This window comes from Lasiosphaeria miniovina, assembly GCF_030549165.1.
Source record: "Lasiosphaeria miniovina strain SMH2392-1A chromosome Unknown B0T26scaffold_3, whole genome shotgun sequence".
NCBI lineage: Eukaryota > Fungi > Ascomycota > Sordariomycetes > Sordariales > Lasiosphaeriaceae > Lasiosphaeria > Lasiosphaeria miniovina.
This window is the reverse complement of record NW_026848222.1, coordinates 4,358,007-4,368,488: the sequence shown is the minus strand read 5'-3', so window position 1 is coordinate 4,368,488 and position 10,482 is coordinate 4,358,007. Positions and strand designations below refer to the sequence as shown.

The window sequence follows — 10,482 nt, the reverse complement described above, 5'->3', positions numbered from 1 at the left end:
TTGACAAAGACTAAGGAGAGAAGTGCAGGTTACGATCGTTTTCACGCATCGTGTTTTGTTGCGCCGGCGGGGTCGTCGTGCTGCCGTACCCGCCGGGAACACCATCATCGTGGGGGTAGTCGACGTCGTCTCTTAGAGTGCCTTCCGAGCCATTGACTGACGCAGTGTCCTCGTGTGATGTTACGGACATGTTGTCTCGGTCCGAAGCGTCAGACCCCTTGCTTCCAGACGACAAAGCCGTGGGGCTGTTGAGACCAGTCTGCAGAATTGCCGAGGAGGTCATGCTGTTGTAGCCATCCGACATTTCGTCCACGCCAGAAATGTTGGCCTGGCACATGAGCTTCTTGGCCTTTCGTGTCGCGTCGCGAGCCTCTTCGGCGGCGCGCTCGGCACGGCAGTGCTTCTCCCACATCGAGGCGTACCGGCCATTGAGGGCAAGGAGCTCTTGGTGAGTGCCCTTCTCTGCTACCGTGCCGGCATGAAGAACGATGATTTGGTCCGCATGCGTGATAGTGGAAAGTCGGTGGCTGAACGCAGATTAGTGTTTTGCACTCAAAAATAACAGCTGCAATTCGGAGAAAACTCACGCAATGATCAAAAGAGTTCGATCCTGGCCAAAGTTGCCACTAATCAGCTTGGACTGGATCTTTTGCTCCGTTTCGCCATCAAGAGCCGAAGTTGCCTCATCAAGCATGATGATCTTTGGCTTTTTCAGAATAGTGCGCGCAATGGCGACTCGCTGCTTCTCACCACCACTCAGCATGAGGCCACGCTCGCCAACCCTGGTAAGATATCCGTCGGGGAAGCTCAGGATGCGGTCGTGGATTGCAGCGGCACGGCACGCCTCAAACACTTCCTCGTCGGTGGCCATCGGATTCGCATATTTGAGGTTGTACATGAGCGTCTCGTTGAAGAGAATCGTATCCTGCGGCACGACACCGATGAACCGGCGCACAGAGTCGATTGTGACATCCTTAACATCACGGCCGTCGATTTCAATGCTTCCGGCATGGCAGTTGTAATAGCGGAACATGAGGCGGAATACTGTCGACTTGCCGCCCCCAGACTCTCCGACGAAAGCCGTCGTGGTGCCAGGTGCACACTCAAAGGATAGGTCGTGCAGTGCCTGCCGGCGCCTGTCGTACGCAAAGCCAACCTGGTTCCACTTGACGCGGCCATTGCACCGCATGAGCGGCTTGGCGTCAGGCTTGTCCACGACCGTCGGCTGAATCTTGAACAGCTCGAGTAGACGCTCGCCCGAAATCATGGCTTGCTGAACTGTTCGGTAAAACGTGCCGAAGAAGTTGAGCGGTCCCTGGAGCTGGCCGAGGTACGTGAGCAAAACGACAAAAGAGTCCACGCGGCGTCTGCCCTCCCTGATTTCAAACGCGCATGTCATCATGGCAACAAGGATGCCAGTCATGAAAACCAACGACTGGCACATGTTCATTTGCGTGATGCCCCACGTGACCTTGGCTTCGGCCACCTGGAAGGTCTTGACAGCATTCCGGTAGCGCGTGAACTCAAAGTTCTCGGCATTGAAATACTTGACCGTCTCGTACGACGTGATCGAGTCGTTCTTGACAGCTTCTTCTTCGCGGTCTGCGTTGACCATGTCGCGGCGCTCATCGACCCTCGTGGCCGCCATGTGAATGGTCAGGTAGAGGTAGTAAAATGTGATGACGGCGACGAAGAGCGCGTACTTGGGGCCAAATTCAATGTAGAAGAAAACAATGGCGACAAAAAGATCCACCAGCATGGGCATCACCTGGAATGTGACCTGTTCGAGAAAACTGTTTATGGCGGCACCCTTGTTGAGGGCAGAAAGCAGCTCTCCGGTCCGCTTTCCGAGGTGAAAGTCCAGCGAGAGAGAATGGACATGCTCAAAGGCTGCCGTAGTCAGGGCGAGGTAGGTATGTTGGGACACCTCGATCCATAGGATGGACCGCAGAGATCCAAGGAGGCCAGACGGCCCCTGAAGTAGCTTATACAATACCAACATTCCCAGGGGGCCCCACGGCGATTTGTTCTCGTTATCCTCGTTTGCGAGCACTTTGGTCACGATACCGGTTTGGGTGGGGACGAGAATGTTCAGAGCGCGCTGGCAAACAACAAGAATAAAACACAAGAGCACCACTCCCTGGAGCCTCAATGACTTGCTAGGCCAGAGGTACGGGAAGAAGACCGAGTATCCACGGCAGTACTCGAACCACGACTTGTGCGGGAGCTTGTCTCGCCGGTAGAAAGCGGCGTCCTCGTCGCGCTGAACATAGCCCGCTTCCGCGGTGTCGCTTGTGCTATGCGAATCGGTGCTTTCACTTGGTGCTTGCCCGTTGGCCTGGGTATGGTAGTTTACACCGTTACCGCCGAGCAAGGGACTCGCCTCGCTCATGTGAGATCGATGGGCCTCCTCGTCTAGAAGGCGACGCCCCTGCAAGTACCTCTTGGCCTTTACGACGGCATAGAGGCAAACTAGAATCGTCACGAGGAAGAGGCGCACAGCCCCAACTCCGAGGTCTAAAAGGTCCCATGGGTCGGTCGACTCGAGGTTGGCCGCTTCCACGCCACCGAGAGCCACGCCGGTGCTCCTGGGGAGTGTCAAGGCGAAGGATAGCAGAATCGTAATCTCTCCTAAAAGACCGAGACCCCAGATGATGGAGTGCACAACGTTGGGGCTATCATCCCAGGCAAAGAGCGTAATAATCACGTAGACGTAGAGAAATGCCGACCCGACGACATAGACCTGCAGCGCCTGTCAGCAAAGGCAGCCCCAACAGCCAGCAGACATGTCGGCGCATAGGACGGCCCCGTCTGAACAAACAGAACAAAACTCACGGTTCGCTCCTCGCCGCACCACCATTCCGTCGTGTTGCGGAACTGGAGTGCACGAGCACACACTGCGGCGCCATTGGCAAAGAAGGTCAAGATAAGAGCAGCCACGGCGTACTGGCACGCGCGCCTGGCGAGGCTGGGGGTGTAGACATTCTGAACCCGCGGCTCCTCGTGCTCTCGCTTCCTCTTGGTGATGGGCAGGGGTTTCCCGCCAGGACCGCGGGCGGTTGGCACGAGCAGCTCTTCCTCGGTGCGTGACGTGAGGATGCTGTGGACGCCGGCTGAGACGATGAATGCGAGCAACAGCACGACGGGGTAGCAGAGCTGGGCTCTTCGGTAGACGGTTTCGGCCGTACTCAATACCTCTGTCGTCGTGTTCTTGGGCGGCGTCGCGAGGTCGGGGGCGCCATGGTTGAGGACGTCCATGCTGGGCCTGGAGGGGGGGGGGAAGGAAGAGAGCGGATTAGACCTAGACCTGGACTGGAGGCTGCTGCGGAGGGAGGAGCGACGAATATGGAAAATGGCACCGCATGGCGGCCGGACGGAGGCCTGTGGTAGGTTTGGATTCGGACATAGGTAAGGTAGGTAGGTAGGTAGGCAGTAGGGAATATGGAATATCTAAGGTGGACATACAATCTAGACGGCGGAGGAGAGGCAATGGCGCCAGCTCATGGCCTTTTGCGGGAAGTGGTGGCAAGCAGAGGCACTGGAGATGGTCAGCGGCGAGCTAGTCCACATGTCGACGCCAATTCAATGGCTACCATGGCCCAGTGCTGACCGTGGTGGTTTAGCATGGTGGGCAATGGTGGGGCAGGCGCAGCGACAGGATGGGCAGGTGACGGGGTTGGGGAGTGGCTTTTGCCACTGGGTCTGGGTTGGCGGGGTGTTGTCCCAGTGTGCCTGAGTCGAGATGTTCCATATTCCATTGACTGACTGCCGCGACTGACTGACGCTGACTGACTGCCCGTTCTCGACGGAATTGACTGGAATTGACTGGATTAACCGGACTGACCTTGGCTAAAAAAGCACTCGAAGCTTATACTCGATCGACAACTAAAAGTCGCCTGGCGGACACGGGAACACTGGCTGGCTGGGGCGGGGCGGGTTCTGGTTGTGGCGCTCGCTGCCCGGGGCCTGAGGTGCGGTTTCTGCTACCTAAGTTAGGACGCCTCAGCGTATGACCTGCGGGCCAGGAAACAACAGACGACCTGAAGCTCAACGAGGGGATAAATGAGCGTGTGGATGCTGAGAAACTCGGGTTTGGCTTTGGGGAGGGAGGAAATCGAACATTAGACGATCCGAGAGGAGTTCTTGTGGAAGGGACATCTGAACATGTAAAGTACTCTACGTACTAGTAGTTCTAGTACCACAGCGCCCTCCACCTACTCTAAAGGGCCCCCGGGGCGGTCGTAAAAGGCGCCAGGGTTGTGGCAGGGATCTCACGCGCCTGTCATCCAATCAGAGAGCTTATGGCAGGTGCTCTCGACCACGACGGCCCAGACCCGCGGCTTCCCACACCACTATTAAATCGGAGACGGTTGGCTAGGGGTTCCACAAGACGACACTAACAGCAAAAGAGAGGTTAAGGAAGGACCTAACTAAGCTAAGGTAGCAGCAAGCAGCTGCAGCAGCAGGAGGCGGCCTGCGGGCTCCAGCCGTGTGCTTTTCCTGGAATGAATAGACGAGACGACGTGTGAGCCTAAGCAGGTACGGGGAATACGTACACGTTGGCACCAAGACACGCATTGGAGTGAGGTAGGTGGAGGTGGTATGTGCGTACGTAGTATGTGCCATGTATACACGCACATGCCGACGTTAGACGTCGACGGGTAGTCGGGTGCTCTGCCTGCTCTACGACGTGGTCGAGAGGCGCGAGCATGCCGCGCAAAGCAAATTCTATATAAGGTACCGCCATGCCTTCCCTCGGCGCCACGAGGTACCTGCTTGCCTTTGCATATAACCGGAGCTGGGTACGCGACGGCGTAACGAAGGTTGAGAGGAAATACATCGACACTCCAAAACAACACCAACACCTTGCCGAGCTTAGCTACCTACCAATCTTTCCTTACCTTGCTTGGGTACCTATCTGACCGCTCCCCTTCTCCCCAATCTTTCAGTTTCACATCCCGTGCCTGGAAGACCCAAGTATGGTGTATGTATGTATGTGTCTATGTACCCTCCTATCTCACCAACCTTCCTCACTTGGGCCACATACATGTACTGCATTTGTTGCACAATACATGTCAGTAGCTAAGGTAGGTAGGTAAAGTAGGGACGCCGCCCGGCACAACGGCTCCTGCGCTGCTTCATCTCCCGTCCGTCTCTTCCCTCCCAATCTCCGTCCGCCTCCCCCATGTTTGGTTGCTTGTCTATTTGCTTGACGGCCTGACAGTCTTCTGGACTGCCGGGAGCAACATGGTCCGAGGAGCACGCTGGGACGCTGGGACGCTGGGGCGCCGCTAGGACCGCGAGAGGGGGTTCAAGGATCACCACGACGGCCGGAATGCCTTCCAATGGCGGACCGCCGAGCAAGAGTTCGGTGCAGTACGGCATCTGGAGAGACGGGACGAGACATGGACAGGCTGGCGAGCTCGGGCAAGGTGTAGTCTTGGTCATGGCGGCCGGGGTGAGGGGTGGTCTGGCCGGTCTAAGCCCCTCGTACTAACCTTTGCCTGTGTCCCATGGTTCCGGGAGAGCGTGACGGGTGACGGGTGGGTGACGGGTGACGGCTAGGGAATTTTCCTATGGACTCGAGAACGAGTAGCAGCGAATAGCAAGTAGCAGCAGCATCGATTGGCGGTGGAAAGACTACTAAACTGGTACTCGAGCGACTCGCCCTTCTTCTCTCAGGTTGTTTGCTGGGCAATTGGATCATGGATGGACTGGCATGGCATCGACACTGTGCGGGTTTCCACTGCACTGCACTGCATCTGTCCGGCGCGCTAGGCTGTGGTTCGCTAGACGAACCGAGAGAGGACGGGCAGCCAGACCGGCATCAGCACAGCCCATACCCAGGGCAGCTGCCAGCAGCCAGACATGCCTGCTTGCTGCGTAATAAGTATAGAGACGACGGTCACGCACGGAGCGGGGAGCGCTGAGTGCTGAGGGCTTTACTGGCACCACTGGGAGCAACATGAAGCAAGCAAACGGCGACAAGCAACAACAACGACGACAAGCAACAACAACGACGACAACCAACATTACCACCACCACTTACATGACAACCACCACCCCCATCTCTCGCAGAAGGAGCGAGCAGCAGCCAAACGGCTTTGCGCCGTGAGAGCCCGGCGACTGCACACCACACGATGAGAGGCATTGAAGCGGTCACCCTTCACCGCCTTCGACCGCATGCCATTATCCCCCCTCGACTACGAGTCCAAACCTGAAGTGATTGCAGCGGCGCTGCTGGTGCAGCTGCTGGCTGCATGCATGCCACATCCCCAGGGATCCACAAAACTTACATATTCGAACGTGCCTCCGAGTGCATGCCCTTAGCAACCAGCCCGGCATCTCGAGACCTCCATCTCCAAGGGGTCGCGGGCACCATGGGTGTCGGCCACCATATAGTCGGCCACTCCGCCCCCAGCGGGCAACTGGCACCGGCCGGCGCTGATTTGCTCGTGCGGCTCCCGCGACGTGCTGCAAGTCGTATGCAGGAAGTTGGAAAGGAGGGTGTGGAGAGGAGGGGCAAGCAGGACAGGACCCGCAGGCGTGCCTAATAAGGTCACCCAAGGATTCCATGTAGCAAAATACCCAAGGTAAGGTAAGTCAGAGTCTCGACGCCTTGTACACCCGTAGCTACCTTACCTGCCCTGCCCGCCCTGCCCTCACCCCAGAGCGGACGTGCGGGCGGCATTGTCGTGCAGCCATGCGCCGCTCCTCGGCGCCACGGGCACGGGGGCAGAACATAGCACGGTACATACATGCCTTACATAACGGCACCAGAGCACAGCTCTCCTCCCAAAGCCAGAAGTGGAGATGGGAGGTGCAGGTAGAGTGGGGATACTACCCGCGATGGCAAAGGTCCGGCCGACAGACATGGTAGTTTAGAGCAGTGGAGGGGCGAGGACGGCGGTGCGAGCAAGTGAGAGCGCAGAGATGGGTCTTGAAGGAATACCCGGAAGCGCTCCGGGTCGCTGCGAGTCGATATTAGCTGCGGCCGTCGGGCGAGCTGGAAAGCTGAGATGTGACCCCTCGATTGTCGACGGATCCATTGGAGCTTGGCCTGGCCCGAGTATATTGAACTACCGCGTCGGTAAGGTAGGCATGCGCCGCTTCTGGGTGCCTGTGTCTTGGCCGGCAAGGACACGAGCGCGCGAGCCGTCGTATCCATTCACCTCCTATATTCCCAATGGCACACTCGACCAGTTCAAATCGATGGGCATCAATGGTGGTGGTGAGTGAGTTCGAGTCTTGAAGCTACCTTACGGTAAGTGTGTGTCAGGTCAGATAGAGCAAAGGCCGAGTCCAGTGACGGCCCGGTCAGTTGTATGCGTAAGGCAATGGAAGTTCGGAGTATCTTAGTACGGAGTAACCTTGGGTAAGGTAGGTACGATCCCTGAGGCATGGCATGAGCATGGGTATGGGCATGGGCAAGGCATTGGCGTGGGCGTGGGCGTGGGCGTGGGCGTGGAAGAGCGGTGGGAAGACTCCCCAGAAGCCCTACTGTTAAGGAAGGGAAGGCACGAACCTTCGAGGACGCGCGGAATCATGGATCATGGATGAATGGTGGAGGGAAGGTACAGTACAGTACCTTCTATATTCTGTGCCTTGGGTCAAGGTGTCACGGTCTCGAAGTTGCTTGAACCGCGCCTGGCATGCGCGCCTTCTGCTAGCCGCGTTCGTCCAACGGAAAATGGAAGTTACGCAAAAAAGATGCTAGGTGGACGGATGCCGGGCACTTTAGATAGCAGCCCGAAACAAATTAATAATACCGAACACCTCACGCTTCCCTTGGCTGTCCTGGGACCTCCATGGCCTGCTCACGGAAGGCATGCAAACGTAAGGATGTATGTACCATGTATGAGCCCCCAGCACACGGAGGATTCGCAACAGGCCAGAATATACCTCGAGATCGCCATGACGCCTGTCTAACCCCACGTCGGGTCTCCCGTGACCACGGCGAGACGGCGGCCACAGGGCCAGCCACGGCCCATTGGAATTGGGGGTTAAGAGGCACAAGAAGTAATCCGAGCGAGGCGGGGGGAGGGGGGAGGGGGGGTAAACCCGGGGGTAACAGGGCAAGGGTCAAACCGGAAAGGGATTTTAGCATTCTACCAGATTTCCATGCGGCCAAATTCGGCAGCCAGCAGCAAGGGCGTAGTTTTTATCCCGTCGACCCGGGCTCTGATTTGGCAAAGTCGCGCCTCATCCGTCAACGTTTCTCAACAGCCGATCTCGTTGGCGCTCTCGCCGCTCGGGGCGCTCCCTCAATCCTGACCTGCCTGGTCCGGGCTCACTCCCATCTGGTGTCTCCGCCAGTCTCTCTCTCCCAACCCACAAACACACCCCCCCAGCCCCCCCCCCAAAACAAGCCGCCTCTCGCCTGCGCCCGAGCCCGAGCCCGCACCACCCCCATCCTCCCCCATCCCATTTTTGGTTTCGACGCCGCAAAAGGAAGCGTCGCGTCATCGACACCGACCACCCGCCCGCCCGCCCGCCCGCCCATCTTCCTACCTGGGGAGGGACGGGGGACTACCCCTGGCGCTGCTGCTGCTGCTGCTGCACTGGCGATGGCCGGCCCACTAAGGCCCGCGTTGTACTTGCAACACTTGCACTTCTTACACGCACGAGAGACGAAAGCTACCCGTCCATGCGTCGGGCCATGCTCTGACAACTCACCATTCCCCAGACTCGCGGGCCCCCTCACCGACTCGACGATAACGCACGATAATGCAAGCTAAGGCGACCGGTCTGCAAGTGGACCCCCAAGTCGCCCCAAAAGAAGAGGTCCGGAAGGACTATTCGCCGATCTTGATGCGGTCCGGGCCCGGCTGTTGGGAGAAAGACGGGCGAGGGCCAGGAGTCGATAGCGGCAAAGGTGGTGATGGCTCTTTGGGCTGCTTGCTTTTCTGTGGTAGTACAACGCTCCTTGCGTGCATATTCCGCCATAATGTTTTTTTTCTCCTTTCTTCTCTTTTTCTTTTTATTTCTTGTCAAGCGAACCAAACGTGTCATGCCGCCCGCAGGCGCCTTGCAGGCTGACTGACATGTTCCAAGCAACGTCGCAGAGGGCTTGAATCCTATCCCGTGTCGTCTGCTCTCCCCCATTCGACAACCATGCCCGAGATTTGGGTAGAGATGCGTCTCAGCCTTCTCACCGGTGCCCATATCAGGCTTGTCCCGGAAGCAAGTATCGCCCGTTGGCTTCGGCATATCTTTTTCAGAGTGAGTTGGGGACCACCGCCCGAGCGCGCGCGCATGCTGCGCTGCGCTGGCCCAGTGGCCGCAGCCCAGCCTGATTCCGAGCCCGACCGTCGTCCGCTTCCTTTCCTCTCTCTCTCTTCCTCTCTCTTTCACTCTCTCTTTCTTGTCATGTTTTGACCGCTTTGCTTCCCTCGTATTCGCTTTTACTCATATAAGATTGGCAAAAAAGGGGTAACAAAGAGGCAAAACAAAAGGGGCACGGGTGGGGCGGGGTGTGTCACTCGGGAAACCCACATTTTCTGTAAACCACATCATGTCACCCACGGCGGCCACAGGGCTGAGGCATGGGGCGCTGTACATATACTGTACGAGCATAACATATGCCGCTGCAAAAATCCTTTATTTGGTCGATCTGGGGAACCTGGGGGGGTTGGGTTGGGCCATTCCCCGCATTCAAAGAAAGCTTGCTCCGTTTCCATGTGGGCGTCGAACAAGGCGAGGCCCAAAAGAAGACCAAGTAAAGAACAAAAAGCCCAAATGTCAAGGGTCGCTTCATTACACGTCAGGCAAGCGTTCAGTATCCTCCCAGTAATAGACGACTTAGCCCAATTCCGTCACCTGTCCGTCCCCGATTTCCTCCACTCCTTCGCTAGCATTTTCTGCGTGCCAAGGTGGCACCTATTCGATTCCCGAGACCAGCATAGCATTGCCCGCTGTTCTGTGTGGGGGAACAAATGAAAAAGGGGGAAAGAAGTGCACGAAGGCCATTGGGCAATGGCCCTATTTAGCCGAACATAGGGCGCGGGGCTTGTGTGACATCACCTCTCTTGTCGTCCATCAAGAGGTCCATCCTCTCTCTCGCTTTCTCTCGCCCCCACGCAAAGAACGGGTCTAACTTAGGTCGGCTTTCGTGGCGAGGCCATCTTGAAGGTTTGGTTGATCTTGTAAAACTCGGCTGCGATGTCGTCCTGCGCCAAATATTTGGTCAGCGAGCTCGCTACACATGAAAAGGAGAGGACAATGGCCCTTTTCTTACCGCCGTCCCCCCATATGACTGGATGTTATCCTCCTCGCGCTGTTTTGGCGTCTTCTTTGGAGTTTCTAGAGATGCGAGTGAGCTGCCATCCGAAGCAGGGCTGGCAGCAATTGGAGATGCCGGGGGAGCGGTAGCTCGCGTCGACGCGCGATGGTGCGACAGACCACCCGATGATATCGCACGTGGTCGGCTTCTCGCTACAACGAGGTGATGATTGTCAGTTACGTTCTGGCCAGACACTGGTA

General features: G+C 57.3%; 1 protein-coding gene across 1 annotated transcript; it reads right to left on the bottom strand.

Moving 5' to 3' along the window:
- Nucleotides 1-10: 10 nt before the first annotated feature.
- B0T26DRAFT_642179 (uncharacterized protein) lies at nucleotides 11-3,258 on the bottom strand (the record flags this gene model as incomplete). The annotated part of the gene is made up of 3 exons (XM_060437416.1): nucleotides 11-527; nucleotides 588-2,743; nucleotides 2,836-3,258. The coding sequence occupies 3 exons, from the start codon at nucleotides 3,256-3,258 to the stop codon at nucleotides 11-13; spliced, it is 3,096 nt and encodes a 1,031-aa protein (XP_060298814.1).
- Nucleotides 3,259-10,482: the final 7,224 nt, after the last annotated feature.